The 22,073-nt window shown below is 41.0% G+C and overlaps 1 protein-coding gene across 1 annotated transcript in view; it reads left to right on the top strand.

Annotated features, from left to right (window-relative positions):
- Positions 1–21,193, top strand: part of pum1 (pumilio RNA-binding family member 1) — a 30,217-nt gene extending 9,024 nt beyond the window's left edge. Inside the window, exons 3-23 of the mRNA XM_037693338.1 lie at positions 5,399–5,521; positions 5,750–5,827; positions 7,892–7,997; positions 8,553–8,746; positions 9,486–9,658; positions 9,741–9,996; positions 10,097–10,190; positions 10,752–10,850; positions 10,952–11,094; positions 11,456–11,594; positions 11,730–11,864; positions 12,063–12,362; positions 12,502–12,744; positions 13,363–13,633; positions 14,749–14,878; positions 15,004–15,138; positions 15,723–15,860; positions 16,395–16,520; positions 16,699–16,820; positions 18,066–18,258; positions 19,535–21,193. Of these exons, the coding sequence (XP_037549266.1) occupies positions 5,399–5,521; positions 5,750–5,827; positions 7,892–7,997; positions 8,553–8,746; positions 9,486–9,658; positions 9,741–9,996; positions 10,097–10,190; positions 10,752–10,850; positions 10,952–11,094; positions 11,456–11,594; positions 11,730–11,864; positions 12,063–12,362; positions 12,502–12,744; positions 13,363–13,633; positions 14,749–14,878; positions 15,004–15,138; positions 15,723–15,860; positions 16,395–16,520; positions 16,699–16,820; positions 18,066–18,258; positions 19,535–19,666 (3,330 nt within the window). The 3' untranslated portion in view covers positions 19,667–21,193. The remainder of the gene's footprint in view (positions 1–5,398; positions 5,522–5,749; positions 5,828–7,891; positions 7,998–8,552; positions 8,747–9,485; positions 9,659–9,740; positions 9,997–10,096; positions 10,191–10,751; positions 10,851–10,951; positions 11,095–11,455; positions 11,595–11,729; positions 11,865–12,062; positions 12,363–12,501; positions 12,745–13,362; positions 13,634–14,748; positions 14,879–15,003; positions 15,139–15,722; positions 15,861–16,394; positions 16,521–16,698; positions 16,821–18,065; positions 18,259–19,534) is intronic.
- Positions 21,194–22,073: the final 880 nt, after the last annotated feature.

Below are 22,073 nucleotides of genomic sequence, written 5' to 3'. Positions count from 1 at the left end.
CCAGCAGCTTTCCCTGGATTCACATATCTAAGTGAACATCGCACTTCATATTCCTTCATAGCGAGTACATGGGGACTAGGAGTCTGTGTTGTTGTACACAAGTTAGTTTCTTTTACCTCAAAACATAACAACAAAAAACTTTAACCCTACTGCATACATATACCATGGTTTGGAGGTGCACTGAATGGAGGGTGGTAATTATTTTCAAGACTTTCATTAAAGTATACGAAGTCCTGTAGTGAACTGTCATCGTGATAAACAACTTCTTTTCATGCTCATCTGGTTTCATGCTGCTACAACTCTAAAGGTAGCAGTAACATATCAGGTTGCCAACTGTAGTAGTTTTCTTTGCGAGGTTGTTTTATTTTCTGGCACAACAGCAGCCCTTGGACACAAATATCCTTTGCTTGCAAAATAAATGAATAAATGGATGTAAAACATTACAGTTTTATTTCTTAAAAAGTCAAAAGCGGAAAGATATGGCAACAGCAGTTCCTCGCCTTAAGTACACGCGCTCACTTCTCAACGTTGATTTTTTTTTGACTGGTGAAAATTCAGTCCTCTTAATTTATACAGCACAAATTCACAACAAATGTTTTTCAGGGCACTGTACAAAAACATTCACATACATTATAAAAGCCAGTTAGTAAAATGTATCTCGGGAAGCTAGAAGATTGTGTAGAATCTCCACATCATCGGAAACTTCCATCCCAAGCAAGCACACAGGCAACAGTGGAAAGGAAAAACTAATTTTAACAGGAAGAAACCTTCAGCAGAACCAGGCTCAGGATGAGCGTCCATCTGCCTCATCCAGCTGGGGAAAGAGAGGGCAGGAAAACAAATACAAACACAGAATGGCTAATCCAGGTCTAGTTTATATGGAGAAAGATGAAGAAAAACATGTTGTTGATAGAATTGGAAAAATTTGGACAGTAGAGTGAGTAAAGACAGCAGCAGAGTGAGGTCAGTTTGTCCTCCAGCAGTCTAGTCTATAGCAGCATAACTAAGGGATAGCTCAGGAAACCCAAGCTAACAACTATAAGATTAATCAAAAAAGCCATTGTTTTCACAAACTCTAGGAATAACAGGTAAACCTTCAGTCTGGAGCAAAGTGCTCTGTTTGGAAAATATGGAACAGTACAACCCTTAATGTGAGATTGAACTTGGTTGTTGAGTTTTATATGTTGGAAAATTATTTTAAGTTCAATTTAAAATGTAACAGGGAGTCAATGGAGAGAGGCGCAAACAGAGAAATATGATCTAACTCTCATTAGAACTCCAGCAGCAGTATTTTTAATCAACTGAAGAGTTTTTGTACATCCAGATAATAAAGAATTGTAATGGTTCATCCTAGACGTGATAAATGCATGGACCATTTATTCTGCAACAGTTTTGGACAAGATTTTTCTGATTTTAGTGATATTACGTAGGTGGAACAAAACAGTCTTGAAAACATTTTTTTTTATGTGGGGTTAAGTGACAAATCTTGATCAAAAATAACACCAAGGTTCTTTACATTAGGACTGGTGATCAAATTAATTAAATCCAGAAGAAGTGGGACAAAAAAGTGTTAAGATGCTCCAAAAAACAGAAGCTCTGTCTTGTCTGAGTTTAAAAGCAGGATGAGTCAACCAAGTTTTATTATTTTTGTTCAGATGCTCAAACAATTAAATTACAACTATTCTTTCAGGATTTTTTAAAAACTAATGGGAGACTGGATATAGGTCTATAACTGGCCAAAACTCTTGAATCAAGAACATTAAGTTTGATTACAGCGACCTTAAAGCCTTAAAGTACATACGGTAACCATTCATTAAGGGCAGATTAAGCAGATCCAAAATGAGGATATTAATCACAGGAAATCCTCTTTGAGGAGTCTGGATGAGGCGAGATCTAGCAGACATGTTGATGGTTTGGATGAAGATCTTATTTTTGACAAGTCAGAGCTCAACAGGACAAAAACAGTCCAAACATAAATCAGGTTCTAGTGACATTTCTGATGCTGCTTTGTTTGATAGAGTATCTGAGGCAGGAGTAGGAAGGATGGAGTGAATTTCTTCCCTAATTGAATTAAATTAATAAAGAATTTCATGAAGTCATCATCACATGAGGATACATGGCACTACAGTACTAAACTGAAACCTGGGGTTGGTCTTGTTCTCCTTTATTAAAGAAGAATAATGCACAGTTCTAGCTTTATAAAGGGCTTTCTTGTATGTTAGCAGGCTATCCAGGTTAAATAAAAATCATTCCATGTTATTGGAGAATAAATTTATTTCTTACTTTCTTCATGCCTGTTTTTAAAGACAAAACTTAATTAAACCAAGGAGCCAGCTTCCTCTGACTGACCACTTTCTTTTTTTATAGGAACAATTTTATCAAGTGATGTTTGTATTGAAGCTGTAATATTATCAGCAAGACAGATCTAAGTTGCTGCTCTGTAACGTATCAACAAAATGGAAGAAAACGACAATGGAAGAGCTTCTTTACGTTTGGTTACAGTTTGGTTACTGTTACAATTTGGTTAAATTTGGTTACTGATCAACACCTGCTAGTGGTTGTGTAGTCAGTTAATGTAAACTTAAAGGGTATTAAAAATGGTCACATAGAACAGGACCGTAAAGATATATGAAGCGTTTACTCTCAATGTCGCAGGTCATTGAGCAGGTTTGGAGACATTTTGGGTCAAATCAATTCACTATTAAATGATTAAAGGCTATGCTTAAGCTATCATTTTCTACATCTGCATGTATATTGAAACCCCCCCATTATAATGGCTTTATCGGTATCAATAGTAGGTCAGATAGAAAAATTGAAAACTCTGGCAAAAATTGAGAATAAGGATCTGGTGAACAACAAATAACAAATGTGTTTTTTATTTTCTTCTGATTTTCATTTTGGATGAGAAAGACTGAGAGTCGAGGACTGAAGAGTTATAACTGATTGGTTTAGCATTAATCAATAATCCTGACTGAAAAATAGCAGCAACACGTCCTCCTAGGCCTTGCTTTAGGAATATAACAATTTAGATAATTAGCAGGAGCGGATAATTTATGTTAATAAAATCTTCCTGTTCTAGCCAGTAAAACAAAATAAATGAATATGATGATCAGTCATCAAATCATTAACTAACAGAGATATGATGGAGATCGTGTTCAATAATTCACATTTAGTAAGTTTTATTTTGCTTTTCTGTTTAAGTAACTTTTTTAGAAGATTTGTATGATTTATTTTTCTTGAATTAAATTTTGGTTTGCTTATTAAATTTGGGCTGTGTGTGAGTTTTAAAGAGGGTTTGGGGTGGGTGACGGAGGAGAAGCAGCAGAGAGGTGTGTTAAGACTACAAAAGAAAAGAACAGAAAAATAAACACAAACATCCCGGACATGGAGAATTAGTGAGGATTGGCATCCCTGCAACCTCAATACCATCAAATGGCCATTAGATTATTAAACATTTCCTGTCACTGACCTTGGATGAACTGAATGTGAATCAATAGCATGCAATATTTCAGGGCAGCAGATATATGTATACGTATATATATTAGCAATTTAAGAAACAGTTTGTTGTTAAACTGTGCCAGTAATAGATTTAATAGATTTATTTAAACCAAGGATACCTCAGAAAACAATGTTAAATGTTAAAGCACTGCCTCTGTTGCTGTGTGCGTGTATTTAATCTGCAAACATGGTTCCTAAAGATCATCTGATGGTAATTTGTCTTTAGAAATCAGTGCAGCCGATGGCAGATATACAACACCGATTTTAATTTTATTAATCTTTTAGGTAAATATGTAATTTTCATTTACCATAATATATTAATAATTGTTCCACTTAAACAAATTAATATTCACCGCTTATAACATTCACTGTTATAATAAAAGCAGCCAAAGCTGGGGATCAATCAATAACTCTGAGCAAAGAACAGCAGCTTCTTTGCTCAACAAGCTGGTTAATATAACGCCTGGAAGGAAAAATAACAACTTTGTTCTACTTTAAATAGAAACACCAGAAGGTGGCTAATGGCAACGATTCAACAGAGTAGGATTTTCTTCACTGATTATCTTGAATTTATTATACAGAAAAGCATTCTGGTTAAAAAAACAACAACTGTTTTTCCTCAGTAAAGTGACTGCTGTCTGCAGTCATCACACTTTAACTGTACGTGTGTTTTTTTGTTGTGTTTTAAAGTGATTATTATATTTAACGCAGAGTAGACTTGAATAAACTGATAGCTACTTTTATAGGTACTATTTTGTACTTGTATGCAAGATGCAGATAAAATACTAGTGTTTTTAGCTTCCTATCTGATTTGTTTTTCATTGTCTAGAAAAAATAATTAAAGTGATATTGTTGCTGTTTTTAATTCACACATAAGGTGACCTGTTCGTGGCATATAATAAAATAATTGATTTATTTTCTCTTGATTTGTTGATTTGCCAATAATGAGGAATTCGCACATAATAATTATTAGTGATTTGCAGTCTAGACAGGTCAATCTGTTATTATTGTGTTGGGAAAATTAAGTTGTGCTTTCTGCTTGCTAACTTTATTCACTTTGTCTGAAAAGCATTTTTCATTTATGATGCAGCTTTGAGTTCCCATCTCCAATGGTTGGTGTGTAATTTATGCTATTTGGATCAAATAATGGCTGTATATTGGTCCATTTTACAGACTTTGAGGTAAAATTTGATGTGGTTGTAGCTTAGTCATCCTCAGCACACACTTTAACGGCTCTCCTTCGATTTCACAACATCACATGAGCTCTGACGTAATGCCATTTACAAGGTTTGACCAAACTGGCACAACTCTGTCCCAGTTTTACTATGATTGACAGTTTAGTTGCACATTTCAGTATTGTCCTTCTGCACGATCTGTGTGTGAGCAGATGACTTGGGCCATCTGTTTCCAGTACAACAGTTTGTGGCCGTGTCTTGAGACAAATGTAATGAGTGTAGAAGTCACTTGGCGTGTTGCTGGTGAAGAGAAATGTTTCTCTTTGTGTAAATATGAGTTTTAGTTTTATAGAATGGTATGTGGCCTTAAACTGCTCGCTGTGGGTTTTGTTGACAAGAATGAGGTTTTAAAACACAAGACAGTTTTCTGTTTCTTACTTTATATGATTCTTCAGAATACTGTAATAAACTTGTGTGGTTTTATTTTTTATTTTTATACTTGCATGACTAATTTGCATTCACCACTCCAATAATATATGTGACATTTCCATCCCTCTCATCAGTGATGGAATATTAATGTTGAGGTATTTTCCACATAGTCTTTGTAGAAATCATGATGATCGTGTTTATTTTGTTCTGTTGTAGCATTTCTCCAGTTGCTGCTCAGATGCTGCTACCTGTAATTTCAGAGTAATCTAAATGCGTTTGCTTGTGTCTCACCCAAGGGTGTGGCGGGCGCAGGGCGGTCGCAGGACGATGCCATGGTGGATTATTTCTTCCAGCGGCAGCACGGGGAACAGCCTGGCAAGCATCGCTGGCCCACTGGAGACAACATCCACGACAGTCAGGTTTGTCTCTGTTAATAAAGCAAGATATTAAACATGCAGCTGCATCAGTAGAATTACACTTCAGGCCTTGCTGTTGTGAGCGATTGTTTTTCATGTGTAGTTTTAATTAAGTTTTAGACAAATTAATTACTGGGCTAATAACTCAGTAACGTGAGTAAATGGACTTTAGATTTTGCATTAGCTCAGTGTGAGACTTCTTTTAGTAACTCAGTAGGTTCTTTTGTACAGGTCCGGTCCATGGACGAGCTGAACCATGACTTCCAGGCTCTGGCTCTGGAGGGACGGGCTATGGGAGAGGTGAGCAATGTGAGTTTCCTGCTCAGGGTCAGACTGAAGGTGATGGATGTAATTTCAAACAATTTAATTTGTGTTCTTCCTCAGTGTGTCCACTAGTGTACAGATGATTAAAGTCCTGTCCAAATGACTGTGTTGATGCAGTTTGGAAACACCTGTCTGGTGTTTTTTGGTATCTGACTCAAAAAACTGAAATGCCTATCATGAAAAAGTGAGAAAGCCAATAAAAAGAGGTGACCTTGTTTTTCAGACTTGCAGTTGATCTGTTTAGAACCAAAACGTTTGAGCGGAGATCATTTTTATTTTAAACCTGCAGAATGTAATGTTGGCGTTAATTTAACTCTTAATCTGATTACAGTGGTTCTGATCCGTCATAATAATTTTACCTTTAAGTAAACAATATGAAAAACTGTTTTTCAGTGCTTGCCAAGATTTGGTTTCAAATAAGGGCCTGTTCACACGACGCATATTTCGAGTGAAACCTCAGCTTTTCTGCTGCGATTCGGCCGTTCATTTACACAACAGCAGCCTCCACTCTCTCTGAGTCTGAGAGTTTTTGAACCCAGGTCTCAAAGAGTGGAGATTTTCGGAGGGAACCCCTCACGGAGGTGTGAAAAGCATGAACAGTGTAGTCATACATGCGCACTACAGGCATATATTTCATACGTGTGTGGCGCTGGAGTATAACACACTGAATGTGCTTAATAATAGTAAAAATTATAAACAGTACTTCTATTAGTGGTGGGAGATGTAATGCACAGCGGGCATGGATGGGATACAGCCTCCTTGGTGTTCAGTTCCAACCCATTGGTGGGGGCAGGTGCTGTTGCCATGGTGAGAGACAGGGATTTATCTTGTCATGACACGTTAGCCGTCTGTCACTAGCACTAGCAGTGTGCTTAAAATCAAGCTAACAGCTTATGCTAAAGCAGCTCGTCATAGCACATTAGCTGGAAACAAACTTTAAAGCTACACCGAAGGAGTGCTAGCTCGCCTTGATGCGCTAGCTTGAGTTACAGCTGCAATGGCTCAGTTGCTTAAAATCGAGCAGTGTCAGCAACAGCTCGCCTTGACGTGGTCACTGGTCCTAACTGTAACAAATCTACTTCTCACAAAGCAACAGCTTTTACCCGATTCAAAACTGAAGCCGGGAACTGCGTTTGCCGACGTGCTCCGTTACATGACGCCCGGGAGCTGTTTAGTAGCTAACCTAGCCTAAATGTGCTGAGGAAACTTAGTTGTATTCTCTCACAGGAAGAAAGCAAGAATGAGCAGGAGATGGTCTGTTGACCTTGGTATAATTATGAGGGCAGAGCCCCGAGCACGGCTCAGCTGGTCTGTCTGAGACAGGTGTGATGCTGGAGCGTTTCCCCCAGTGAAACACCGAACAGTTAGAAAAACAACCACCGTTTCATGACTGCTCTTAAGAACTAAAGCCTTAGCTTTTAAATTAATTTATATAGTAAAATAAGTTGACTGCTCCCAAACTAAACCGCTTGTTTACATTCAAAAAGCTAAATATTTAAAAGTAAAATAAGCCGTTTTGGATGCGCCCATTGAAGGCGAGCGTATAAAGGTATGATGTGTACATCCATAAACTTGCTCTTGTCCTGCCAAAAACTTGTGATCTGCTCAAGATAATTTCTAGACGGAGTGTTAGACATTTTTCATTACCCCAGGTTCAAGTTCAAGGTCACAAATAAAGGTCAACGTTAAAACAAGGTTTTTGCTTGTCCCACCCATAACGTCTGATCCTTTTAAGGTAATTTAACGAAACTTGTCACACATTTGTGTCACTACTAGACAGCACGTTGCATAATCTTTTATCACCCAAGCTCTAAGGTCAACTCACAAATCAAGGTCAAAGGTTAAACAAGGTCTTTGCTTGGCCAGGCCGTTGTTATAGATTGCTGTATATTAGTTTGTCAACGGGCATATAATGTGCCGTATGCTGTTCTTGTTGACATTTCTGCCAAGATATTTTACAAATACCACAGAAATTTTATATTTATATATTTTTTACAACAATAATCAACTTTTATTTCTTCATCTGTTTCCGCTCTGTTGTCTCTGTAGCAGCTCCTAACTGGTAAGAAGTTCTGGGAAACAGATGATTCTGGGAAAGACGGACCAAAAGGGATCTTCTTGGATCAGTGGCGGGACAGTGCATGGGGGGCCTCAGGTATCGAGCTGTCTGGGTTTATATTGAATTCAGTTCGGAGCTGAATGCAACTTTATGCAAAACTTTCACAAATATATTTTTTATCCCCCATACAAGCACATCAGTTCACCACCACAAACTATCAACATGAAATGCTTCACGTGTTTCTCCTGATTATAATCCTCTAATTCTGCTCCTTCATTCGAGCTGATTGTAGTTATTTCTGTAAACATGATGATGTAAGCACCGTGACTTTACACCTGAAGTTGATGGCGCTCATTTGAGCAGATGCTGCAAGTTTTGTTGGTCATCAAACATTATTAATTTTTGGATTCTTCAAATCAGATCACAGAAGATGATCGTGTTTACATAAATGTTGTAGCATCTGAACGTATTGCTAAAGACAAATTCTGAATATAACTTGAGAATCTCCAGTCAAGTTGAATAAGAAGGCTCCAGTAGCCACCACATCTGTCATACTTATTCTTTAGAAGTCATATCCAGCTGTTATAATTCTTTGTGTTTATAACTGTTTTCTCCTGGATCAATATTAATTTTTTCCCCCCGTCGTGACAGATCACTCTGTGTCTCAGCCAATCATGGTGTCCCGTCGGCCGGGGCAGGGTTTCCACGGCGGAGGTGAAGTTGGGGTGGGCTCAGTGATGTCACCACGGTCTGAAAGCGGGGGGCTGGGAGTTAGCATGGTGGAGTATGTCCTCTCATCCTCGCCAGCTGACAAACTGGACTCCTGCCTTCGAAAAGGACCCTATGTAAGTTTTCAGCCTTCTCTTCTTTTAGTTTACTGTTTATTTCAAGTCTTAATAGTCCACAAGGTTCCTATGTGTTGGACTGAATGACCACTGATGGATGCAGGTCACTCCACAGCCCCGGAGAGAAATGTTTGTGTTTTTGGACATGACTGAAAACCCTAAATTCCCGTCACTGGTAGCACCTTGTGTGGTAGCTGTATCTGAGTAAGAAATTAATGTACAACACCGTGTACCACACAAATTAAAAATGTACTGTGAATGAGCAAATAATTCATCACAGGTTGCTTGAATTTTATGCAGCTTGTCTGTCACAAATTTGCTAAAGCATACACAGATTTTTATTTCTGTTCTAAATTAGAGCTTAGGTACACAAAATGAGCACGTCCATAAAGACTAAAGGAGTCCTACAGCATAAATTCACAATAATAACCAAATATAGTTAAGAATTTAGTTCCCTTTGTTTTCTTTTTTTGGCTACGGTTGGTGCCTTTTTATGAATTTTAAGTCATACCAATAATAAAACTGAAACGCTGCGTGTAAATGTGCAGTAAGGTATTAAAAATGACCTTTGGCTTCAGCTGTGAAATCAACATATCTGAGTATTAAAAGTACATAGTTGTGAAATTAATAATTTGTAAGACTGTTTGTGCTCTGTGTTTATCTCTGTCATGGCCTGAGTTCTGCTTCTTTTTTTGTTTTTGACGTGTAAGAAACATGTTGTGTGTTGCCACGGATGCAGGGACCAAGAGATGGAGAGGTGGAGGAAGATAAGAGGGAGAAGCCGAAGACGGTGTTTGAGGGAGAGAAGCTAAAAGAGTTAACAGAAAGTGAATCTGATGTGATCAACGACGTCATCAACCCAAACGGGCTGCCCGTACAGAACGGCCTCGACATTGATGTCAAGGAGTTTGGGTAGGACACGGCGTTATTAAGTAAACGTTGACATTACTTGGACATCGTTCACATGTGAACTGCATCTCTCTGGCTCCTGCAGCCGTCCCTCAGGCAACATGCCTGCCCCCGGCCCTGAGGGCGACCTGCTGGGTGGTCCGGGCGTCGGGGCTGAAGGCTTGACACCCCTTGGAGGTGGTGGAGGCCCCAAACCTGAGGACTTCTCTGGTGTGGAACAAGGAGTCACCATGGACCCCATGGAGTCGGTCATGGAGCCGCTTCAGTTTGACTACAACTCTCAGATGCCCATGGACTCGACACCCACTGTGGGTTTATTTGATTACACTAACCAGCAGCAGGTAATGGCTGCAGCACACAAAACGGGACGTTGTCATGTAATAATCTCAGAGGCTCTGCTGACGTTTAACTGTAATTTACCTGTTGTCACACTGCTTGCAGCTGTTTCAAAGAAACAACGCCCTAGCCGTGCAGCAGTTAACAGCAGCCCAGCAACAGCAGTACGCACTGGCAGCAGCGCAGCAGCCCCACATTGGTTAGTCTGTTGTTATAATGTCACTTTGGAACATGGGACCTAACTGAGCCTCTTCATAAATTTATCCATTTTTTTAGGGTTTATCTTTGTGTTTAAAGGGCTTTTTTTAGCTACTCCTGCTCTAACAGTGTCCCATATATACCTTCAAGATGTCATCAGCTGAAGATTAACACACAGCTAAAGATTCTTTCAAAGAAAGTCACCTAAATCTTAACCAAAACTTGTTGTGTTGCTGGTTTTTTTTGTTTGTTTTTTTGTCCCAACTTCACTCTTTCTCCAAAATTAATAAACTTAGACTCACTCTTTGTGTAGTTTAGTGCTAACTTTTTACTGTCCTGTTTAATATTTGTGCTGATTTAATTAAAAAGGCAAAGCTACAACAGACAAAATTATATCTCACTGGGGCGATTCTTAAACTGTGAGCATGTGGAAATTTGATTATGATTTGCAGTTTTTGTTATGAATTTGCCTTGCCACTTTAAAGCAGTGCCCATGGTTTAAATGTTCATTTGAGGATATTCTCATTTAGCTCTTTGTTCCCTTTATGTGTTATCTCTCCAGGTCTGGCCCCAGCTTTTGTGCCCAATCCTTACATTATCAGTGCTGCTCCACCAGGGACGGACCCTTACGCAGCAGGACTCGCAGCAGCCGCTACACTCGGTGAGACGCGAATGTTTAAAACCAGAGTGAAGAGGCACATAAGTGGTACAAGTTTAATTTCCCTCTGGTAGTTACGTTCATAAATGTCTGTTTACATCCAGGCCCTGCGGTAATGCCTCCTCAGTACTATGGTGTGACCCCCTGGGGGGTCTACCCAGCCAACCTTTTCCAGCAGCAGGCGGCTGCAGCCAACAGTTCAGCCAATCAGCAAGCAGCAGGACAGGGCCAGCAGAACCAGCAGCAGGTTTGTCCACACGTTGAGATTCTGAAAGATTTGGAGCGCTTGTGTCAGGTCAGAATATACAGTAGGTTCAGTTTTTGCTTCTTTGCCTTAAAACTTTATTTTATCTTTACAAATTAAAGGTTCTTCCACAGTCTGTTCCTGCTGTGTTGTGTGCCTAACACATACATGAGCAATGTTCTCAGTATGTACCACCATAGTTTTCAGTCTGTGGACAAATTTTAACACGTTCTCAAACCTAAAGCTCGTACATTACACCAACTGTTCCACATCTTTTATAATTTGAGAGCTTTTTAAATATTTGGAGCCCAATTTACTTTTTTATTGTCGCAATTAAAATGATTCCTTCTTTACTTTTGTAAAGGTGATGCGTGCTGGAGGAAACCAGCGTCCTTTGACCCCCAGCCAAGGTCAGCAGGGTCAGCAGAATGACCAGCTGGTTGCAGCGGCAGCAGTAAACTCAGCCCTTGCCTTTGGCCAAGGGTTAGCAGCGGGCGTTCCTGGTGAGCACAAGACTCTGTCTGGAAACAGTCTCAGCAGATGCATTTGATTTTACAGAACTGCTCAAATGAAGCGACCATCTCCACTTGTGTCTACGTGAATGAACCATTATGAATCTACTTCTGTCTCTTCCTCAGGGTACCCAGTCTTAGCACCTGCAGCCTATTATGATCCCACAGGGGCCTTGGTGGTCAACACAGGAGCCAGGAGTGGTCCTGTTCGCCTTATGGCCCCTGCCTCTGTCATCATGTCTCCTTCTGCAGCACAAGCAGGTAAAACAATGATGGACCTTAAACACTAGTCAAGAAATTCAGCTTTATGAACACAAAACAACAGATTAAACATTAAAACGTGTTCTGAATGTTCCACTCAGGAGAAGCTGCACATCAGTTTTAAAGCCCCAGCATACAGTTCTTAGATATATTGCTGTACTGATTATTTCCTGCACCACTGTCCCTGTCCTCATCCAGTTGCAGCAGCAGCAGCCTCTGCAGGTGGTGCCAACGGTGGTTTGGGCGGTGGAGCCAACGGTCCATTCCGTGCCATGACGTCCCAGCAGCCTCAGCAGCAGGGTGGCCCTGGCGGTGCTCTTGGAGGAAGCTCTTTCTATGGATCCTCGTCCCTGAGCTCATCCTCCCAGAGCTCCTCTCTTTTCTCACAAGGCTCTGCTCAGCCTGGACCCGGGTCTGCCTCTCTGGGCTTCAGCCAACCTGCTTCCTCCTCCCTTGGTGCCACTCTCGGAGCCACACTAGGAGGCTTTGGCACCGCAGGTGAGAACGCATCATTCTCATGGCCTAACTCCAAGTTGAACACAAGTACAAATATAGTTTTGAACAGGTCAAAAGGAACAAAAAAGCAGTTGATTTGTGTTTCACTTCCTCTGAGACCATTGTCTTTGTCTCCCTCTAGTGGCCAACTCAAGTGGTGGCAGCGGTTCCAGGCGGGACTCCCTGACAGGCAACAGTGAGCTGTACAAGCGCACACCCTCCAGTCTCACTCCCATTGGTCACGGCGGGTTCTATAATGGCACCCTGGGCTTCAGTCCATCACCGGGCCCTGTGGGTATGCCCCTACCCAACCAGGGGCCATCCCATTCCCTCACACCACCACCGTCCCTGTCCAACCACAGCTCCTCGTCCAACCTCAATCTTGGTAAATTTGATTTTTAGAGACTGACTAATCCAGTCTTTAGTTTTTTATCTATTCCTCATCAGTGAAACGTGTTTTGATAAATTGATATTACACTGTATATGCCCGATACGTGTCAGGTATCCCAATATTTTAATGTTTTCATTCATTCTGTAGTGAATGTCTAGTACTGAAGCATTTAGAATCAAATACTTTTACAGTAGCATGTTGGAGGAAGTAGTTACTGTCAGGGACTAGTGTTGAGTCTATTGTATTATTGTTGGCTGAGAAAAGTATAATTCAGTTGATTACCCTTTAATGAATTGACAGATAAACTGACCTTATTGTGTCCTAATAATTTAATAATTTTAAAATATTAAAACAGCTGTAAAGGTGATATTATGAAGGCTTCATTATTTAAATTTTATTATGGACTTATTCATGTGGTCCATTTTAATTTCATTCATTTCCAAACAACCAAACTAATACGTGTGGAACAGATGTTTGAGAAAGTTCACGTATAATGATGCTTATATACACACACAAGCTGGACTTAGTGTTGTCAGTGTATTTAATGTTATGTTACATGATTTTGAATTGATTTTCTAGTTTGGTTCTGATTTTCTTCTGTCTGACCCACAGGAGGTCTAACCAATGGCAGTGGCCGTTTCATCTCCGCAGCTCCCGGAGCCGAGGCCAAGTACCGGAGCGCAGTAGGCTCAGGCTCTTCCCTCTTCTCACACAGCAGCCAGCTGTTCCCGTCGTCACGGCTACGCTACGGCATGTCGGACGTGATGCCTTCGGGTCGGAGCCGCCTGCTTGAGGACTTCAGGAACAACCGCTACCCCAATCTGCAGCTCCGAGACATCGCTGGTCACATCATGGAGTTCAGTCAGGACCAGCACGGCAGCAGGTGCACAAGTGCAAATTGCTTTAGCCTAAGAATTACCAGCACCCTTACAAATTTATTTAATAACCGAGAGGAAACATTTAACAATTACCTGCTGTAACTACACCCAAATCCTTGAGAAAAACTGGACATCATGCAGTACAAGATAAGTCTTTGAGCTATAGAGGTGTTTGGACGTCTCAAATGGAGCCTCTTTTTTTTCAGCTATTTTTAAGAAAAGGTCATCACTGAACTGTGAAGCTGGATACCATAATGATAAAAAAAACATTTCCATGGGAGCAAACAAGTCACAAACTCTAGTGATGATTAGAGATGTTTAAAAGCAGGTAGTTTGGAGCCTTGATGGGTTGCAGATAAAAGTTGGTTATTTTGTCTTCAGCTAATGCCAGCAGGCTGAGTCTGTTAATGTTTGCTGGTGAAAGGTCCCGTTTGTTGACTTTACGATACATTAGTGTAAATATTTCAGCCTAGTTCTCAGTCTGTGACGTCGTATCGCTGGATAAACATGTCTCAGGCGTGCAGATGGGTTTAGGCTTCATGATATTTTTAGTCTGCATGTTGTAAGTGCTTTCATGAACAACAGAGTTATCTGTGATGCAGTTAATAGAAGAGTGTTAATTTGGCAGTGTGAGACCCTGGAGACCGCTCAGGGAACCTGGTTTCAGGATCCGTTAAGTCTGGAACCAGCTGATGTAGAGTTTTACCCTGAAGTGAGGTATTTACGTACCAAGAGGTCCAGTCTGCACATTACAGATATTTTCTTTGCCCTGACTCTTCTGGATCACGGCCTTTTTTTATCATTAGCCTGGCATCCATCATTTCACCACCCAGGCTGCTTTGGCTCCTTCGTCTACCTCTTTGAGCTTTCTCCACTTTGAAATTCATCTCATTTTGCCTCTCCGCTCCCTCAGGTTAAACACAGGGAAGTTTCAGTCTTGCGTTATTGCTGCGCGTGTTTATTCGTTTTCAGAGTCCTGCAGACTTTTTAATCCCCTCCATGTACCGAGTGGATTTAAGGAGATCTGTCTGAATACTTCCTCATCGCAAAAGAAAATGAAATCTTGACGACGACGAGCAGTACATATATGAATAATTCTTAATCTGTTTGGCTTTTTTAGGTTCATCCAGTTGAAATTGGAGCGAGCGAGTTCAGCAGAGCGCCAGCTCGTCTTCAGTGAGATCCTGCAGGCAGCCTATCAGCTCATGGTGGATGTTTTTGGCAACTACGTCATCCAGAAGTTCTTCGAGGTATGAGAAGTTTGGGCTGTGTGCCAAGATTAAAGTCTTTTGACCTTTCAAGATACACATGTTCTTTTTGTTGTGCATGTATAATATTATTGGATGTAACAGAGACTTGTGTGGTTTGTTTTTAGTTTGGCAGCTTGGACCAGAAGCTGGCTCTGGCTGAAAGAATCCGGGGTCACGTGCTGTCGCTGGCCCTGCAGATGTACGGCTGCAGGGTCATTCAGAAAGCTCTGGAGTTCATCCCCGCAGATCAGCAGGTCATTGTAAGTACACTCGTGCCCGTTTGACTGTGGAAGCATGTAAACATCAGTAGCAGACTGCACCTTTGCCCTCAAGATTTTTGTTCTTAATAAAAAAAGGAAAGCGGTTTAATGCCTCAATTTTAAACCGTATTTTTCATCTAAGCATCAAAATTTCTGCATCGGTTCATTTACACGTCTTCAATATTCAGTTTATATTGGCGCTGCTTGTGTAGCAGCAGTTTCCTTACGTTAATCCTGTCCTCAGCGATAAATGAGGCTGATGAAATCATAGTTTATATGCAAATGTTGAACTGTGTTATAGTGAGGTAAAATGATGAATATCAACAGGAAATATGCTTGCATACATTTAATGTTTTAGAAAAGCCTGTTTTGCCTCCCTGTGTGTGTTTGTATGTGTGCAAGTGTGAAAAAAGTAATAGTTATCCATCTTTCCTTAATGGACTCCAATAGATTTCCCAAAAGGGCATCTGTTAAAAGTCCAGCGTTATTTGTTGGGCAGTGAGTCACAGCGTTTGCAACAAGCCTTCGGGCAATATTTGATTCCTCACAATTACCCACCGTCCCTCCGCTCCCTCCCCCTGCAGAGCGACATGGTGCGGGAGCTGGATGGCCATGTGCTGAAGTGCGTGAAGGACCAGAACGGTAACCACGTGGTGCAGAAGTGTATCGAATGTGTCCAACCTCACGCGCTGCACTTCATCATCGAAGCCTTTAAGGGACAGGTGGGTTCTTTCTGCTCTCTAACTCAAAGTATTTCTTCATTCAATCACTGATGTCTGCCGGTGCTCGGCTGACACACACACACACACACACTGTCGTCGCCTGAAGGCAGCGAGCTTATTGTCACAGAGTACACAGACTCAAGTCTTTTGCAGGGACAGGTTGTGTTGCCTTGGCAACAAGAACCTCATCCCAGTTTCTACTGAAAAACTAAACGGAAGAAGAAAAACTGTTGAAGTAAAGATTTTCTGCATTCATTCAACGCTGTTGAAGACGCCACTCGATAAATCTGTGTTTTGCTTCTCATATGTTTGTGTTTCCTTTAACTCCATATTTCCTACTAGCTGGCAGCAGATGAGAAATGTGCCCTTGCCTTCTCTGCAGGGGTGGGTTGAGTTGGTGGAAGCATTCCTCAGATAATTTGGCGCAGCAGCTCGAGACAGTGTCTGGAAAAGCACATTTGTGTCGTGTTCACTCGCCTTGGCTTTGTGCACGTTTTTATCAGGAACGACTAACGGTGATTAATTGTGTCTCAGGTGTTTGCCCTCTCCACTCACCCGTACGGCTGCCGAGTCATCCAGCGCATCCTCGAACACTGCCTTCCTGAACAGACGCTGCCTATTCTGGAGGAGCTGCATCAACACACGGAGCAGCTAGTGCAGGTAACGCAAACACTCAGACGAGCACGAGCGAAATGACGACTCGAGTTTGGCTCCAGTCGGCTCCTCTCTGAGCCTCCAGGTTTTGAAGCTTTGGCAGCGTTCGACGTGACGTCAGAGGCACCAGCTGTCCTCCTCACGCTGTTGTTGTTCACACGTTTCTGTGGTTTGTGTGATTTAGGACCAGTATGGAAACTACGTGATCCAGCACGTTTTGGAGCACGGTCGAGCCGAGGATAAGAGTAAAATTGTGTCTGAAATAAGAGGCAACGTCCTGGGACTCAGCCAGCACAAGTTTGCCAGGTGAATTCCTCCGCAGACATCCTGACACGCTCTCTGACATCACCTCTGACATCACCTCTGACAATTATGTTTTAGTTTGTTTTTAATTTCTTCCTAGTTGCTGCATTAACAGGAAGTTAGATTTTTTTTTGTTTCTTTTCTTTACACCAGGATGTTTTGCTACTTGCAGTAGTCCCTCGTTTATTGTGGGGGTTAATTGCGGGGGTTACGTTCCGGACCCCCCCACCCCCCAGACGCACACACACCCCCAACACACACACATTTTAAAGCTTTAGAAATCCTTCCCACACTCTTGCAATGTTCTAAACTCAAACCTACTTCATTTTAACAACATAAAGTACTGTATATGTAGCTACTAAATTTTACTCACCAGTTCTGTAGAACAGCAGCGGCTCGGTTCCGCTCCGACTTGGTTCCATTTCGGCAGACCTACCCTGCCAGTTCTGGTTGGCTCTCTGGCTCGGAGTAGTGGCGGTGGGCTCCGGAGGGAGCGCCGGACCTACGGGCAGTGCGTCCCTACCCGGGGATCCTTGTGGGTCAGCTAGCAGCTCTCGAATTTGCCAATGGGTCTAGAGATCTGGTTCTGGTTTGGTTCTGATCCGGTTCCCGGTGGGTTCCGTGTGGCTTTCTTCATCCGCTGCGTTGAAGTCACCGTAATAAGGACCAAATGTTTTCCGATCAAAAACATTCCCTCTTAGTATTTCAGCAGAAGGAAAAGGGGCTTCTGGGAAATGTAGTCGTTATGAGTGGGGATACAGTGTAGGCTTATTGAGAGAAAACTACAAAATGGAAGCGACTGTCCGAAGTATTTTATTTTTTTAGCTTTTTACTGTATAGTATTCCATACTGTCCCAATCGTGTGAGTAATATTAAAGTTGACAATCATGTCGTGTACTTTTTTCGTGTACAATTTTTCTTTGAAAAACCGCAAAAGAGCAAATCCACTAAGGTCGAACTGCGAAGTAGCGAGGGACTACTGTAAACATTTTTGTCCAAGTGAAATGACTCCTTTTACAAACGCATGACGCTCCCACAAATTGCACATTAATCTTTTAGGACGTGATTTTCTCTTCTGCGTGAACGTGGCTCTGCTCATTTATTGTTTTTTGTTGGAATAACTTAGCAAAAAATATGCTCCGCCCCCACACAAGTCTGATCAATTTGATAAGAAACTTGTTGATATTCACCGGTGCTGATGATCATGCAGCTCTTCCTTAACGTCGCCCCGTGTGTCTTTTCTTCCAGCAACGTGGTAGAAAAGTGCGTGACCCACGCGTCCCGGGCAGAACGGGCTCTGCTGATAGATGAAGTGTGCAGCCTGACCGAGGGCCCCCACAGTGCCTTATACACCATGATGAAGGACCAGTACGCCAACTACGTGGTGCAGAAGATGATCGACGTGGCCGAGCCCACGCAGCGCAAAATCGTAATGCATAAGGTTGGTGGAGGGTCGAGGGTTCCTGTGGAGAAACGAATACCTTAGAGAGTCACTGCTTTTCTCTAAAATGTTGTTTGCACGTTGGTTCTGTGTGTGAATAAGTTGATTGTTATTATTATTATTAAGAATCAATTTAACACCAGCTTTGTTTACCCAGAAGTACAACACGTTCAGGTATTTTATTTTATACCTAAATGTGGATTGTACAAAATAATTACATTGTCTGGAAGCAAATGAAGCATTTTACAACGTTTCACAGGATGATGAATAAAAACATTTAAAGAGGTAATGATGTAGATAATTTAGAATTATCCAAAAACAAAACAAAAAAAGTCAGAATTAAAACAAAGCCTCGAAATTTCTTGAAGGGTTTACCATCATTTGTAAAAAAAAAACCAAAAAAACTGTAGTTTTTATTTATATTGTTTTTAGCTTTTTTATAACTGTTTATTGTTGTTGCTGTTGTCCATTGTTGTCATCTTTTTGTTGAAATCAGGTCTCTCTTGTAAATGAGTCCTCGAGGCTCAATGGGATTTACCTGTATAAATAAAGGTTGATTGATTGATTGGTTGATCACCCTCTGCCGTTTGTGCTGACGTGTTTAAAGTTTTCTTTAAAAAAAAAAAAATGTTACGCTTGATCTCGTGCAGTCTGTTAATGCTCAGAGTGTGTTGTGAATGACTCTCAGCTACTACCACATCACCTTTTAGCTCATTATCTGTAGAATTGACTGAATTGCAGCATATTATGGGTTTTGTAAGTTCAGTTGTGATGGCCGTCCTAAATGGGGTCGACTTCAAAAGCTGATCATCTGTATGTGCACATCCTGTGATTACATTCTGCTTCGTTAGATATTTTGTTAACAGACGTGAACAAACGCACTATCGAAAGGCGGGCAATAATAAAAAAGATCTCCCATCAGGTTGTTTGTCACGGACCAGTTTTCAGAAACGTGACCTAAAAGTAAGAGGACGAGCGAAGGTACCAGTGTGCCATAACTCAACCTTTACACGCATCGACGTGGCCGTCGGTGTCGCCGGTTTCCTTGGAAACGGCTCCAAGGTTGACCAAATATATTACACTTCACTGCTGCTAAAAGGAAAAACAAAAGTTTTTAAAGACAGCCTCAAATGATCATCACTGCGTTCATCCTGTTACAGGCTCCGACTAACGTTTGTGTTTTTTGTTGACGTGTTTGTGTTTTTGTTGACGTGTTTGTGTTTTTGTTGACGTGTTTGTGTTTTTGTTGACGTGTTGTTTTTTTCTGCCCGCACAGATCCGGCCCCACATTCAGACTCTGAGGAAGTACACGTACGGGAAACACATCCTCGCCAAGCTGGAGAAGTACTACATGAAGAACGGCGTGGATCTGGGTCCTCTCTGCGGCCCTCCTAACGGCATCATGTAACCCCGCCCTCTGAAATCATGTCCACCACCTGCCCCGCCCCTCCCCCACCCCTCAGCTCACCTTCCTTCTGCTGTATTGTCTCGCAGCTCCACCCTGCCGTCTTTCAGGCTCACATCCTGACACCCCCCACATCTAAATCCTTCCCACCGAAGATGCAGAGTATCCCTCGCACCACTGTTTCCATGACAACCCTTCCGAAGGAGCCCCGTTCCTACAGGCAGCCTTAGATTTTTGTCTCGTTTTGTCAGCCCCCACCCGAGTTTAGGCCTGCTGAACTGGGGCAAGCAGGGCAAGAGGAGGGGGGCAGAGCGAGTGCTGAAACCTGATCACTCACCGTTTGTCTATTTTTGTTTTTTTTTACCGTTTCACATCCTCTTTTCGGCTAAACTGAAAAAAATAAATCACCTTTTGCTACAGCTGTGCACACAATCTACCCCCCCCCCCCCCACACACACACACCTTCAGCTGAGATATTTACCACTATGAGATAAAGTATTTAATTTGTCACAGAATCATAGACGAACACACGCCATCAGCTTAACCAGCAGACAGATCATTTAGCATGGGAGATTCGTTTTCTGGTCTTGCTTCTATAAATATAACGTGTATACTTGATGTAGACCTTTGCATATATATATAAATATATATATATATATAAAACTTTGTAGTTTTTCTGGTTTTTGATGTTGAATCTGTATCTAATGTATCCTAGTAGTGACCACATACTTCTGACTGTATAATTGTACATTTGTAAACCCTTGTAATGTAAAAGTGCTTTACCACCCTTTTTGGTATGAGGAGAAAAAAAAAAAACGACAAAAAAAAGATGATTATAGAAAAAAGAAGTGCATTTCAGTGTATATTCTCACCTCATTGGTTGTGACATATGAGTTGTTGTATATTGTAAATTGTAATATCAAACTTTTTTTTGTTTTGAGAAGCCCTTTCTACTCAGCGTAGTACCTGTACAAAGATTTGCCACGCTCGGTTTTATCTCGATCCCGTCGCCGCTTAACTTAAAAGATCTCCCACTGAACCCCCGTTCTGTTAGAATCTGGTGATTTCTGGTTCTTTTCCTTTTATCTTTAAGATCTTTTTTTATAGGAATGCTTTACCCCATAAAATGTTTGCATATTATGGGTTTGCTGGCTGGGTGGGAGAAATAACTTGACTCCTCACTCGCCTCCAAACCCTTTAATTACCCACGACTGTTTTCAGGGGTAAATCTCTGGATTGTACAGAGGAGATTTGTTTTCTCATTCTCTCTCGTGCTGTAAGTGCTGTATCATACATGTGTTTTTGGGTGAGAGGCAGCCCGCCACGGCGCGGTGTACATTTGGAGCAGCCTTGTGTATATTTACTACGAGCACACCTGTAACCATATGTGTATAGTTAACAGAACCTGTGTATGCTTATGCCTGGGCAACTATTTTTTGTAACTCCTGTTGTAGATTGTCTCTAAACAATTGTGTGATCTTTATTTTGAAACCAAACTGAACAAAAAGAAAAAAAAAACTTTGAAAATTTCACCGTGTCCAGCGTGTTTTATTGCTTGTTTTTTTTTTTTTTTCTCCTGGAAAATGTTTCAGTTTTGAAAGTTTTCCACACTTGTACTAAAGTATTGATTCCGTCTTCATTTGATAATAAAACCAAATCAGGTCCTCTGGACAGATTCTTTGTTGAAACATTTTGTCTTTTATCCAAAAGAGTTTTGCAGTCTGAGTATGGAAGAGGATTAGGGCCGTGGTCCAATTTTTTTCCCCTTAATTCTGAGATAAAAGCAAATTTTGAGATTAAAGTCATTACTTTTGAATTCTGAGGAAAAAAAAGTCAGAATTGGATGGATTCTGACTGTAATCTCAGAATGTTGACTTTATTCTCAGAATTCTGAGAGTCAGAATTTTGAGATTGTTCAGAATCCATCTATCTGACTAATCTCAAAATTCTGACTTTAATTTCATAATTCTATTTCTCAGAATTTTGATTAAATCTCAATTCTGACTTTTTATTCCGATAAAAAGTCAGAATTGAGATTTAATCAGAATTCTGAGATTATTCAGAATCCATCTATGCCTAATCTCAGAATTCTGACTTTAATCTCAGAATTCTGACTAATCTCAGAATTCTGTTTTTTTCTTCTTAGAATTAAGGAGGAAAAATTGCACTGCGGTCCTTCCATACCTGAGGACTGAATCTGAGTCACTCAGATTGAAGTCTTTTGGATTCAAGATGAAACGTTTCAACCAAGAAGAATCCCTCTAAGACCTGACTTAATCTTGTTAGATTCATCTACCTCCTGGATTATAGAACATGCATCAGGATATTTATTTATTTCTGTTTTGCTTACAAGGAGCCGGACTTAGTTTTATTTAGATTTTTTTAAGCGGTCTTCATCAGTATTCAGGGT

The sequence above is a fragment of the Nematolebias whitei genome, chromosome 19 (genome assembly GCF_014905685.2).
Source record: "Nematolebias whitei isolate Nwh7 chromosome 19, NemWhi1, whole genome shotgun sequence".
Taxonomy (NCBI): Eukaryota; Metazoa; Chordata; class Actinopteri; order Cyprinodontiformes; family Rivulidae; genus Nematolebias; species Nematolebias whitei.
The sequence above is the reverse complement of the archived record's forward strand: the minus strand, read 5'-3'. Positions and strand labels throughout refer to the sequence as shown.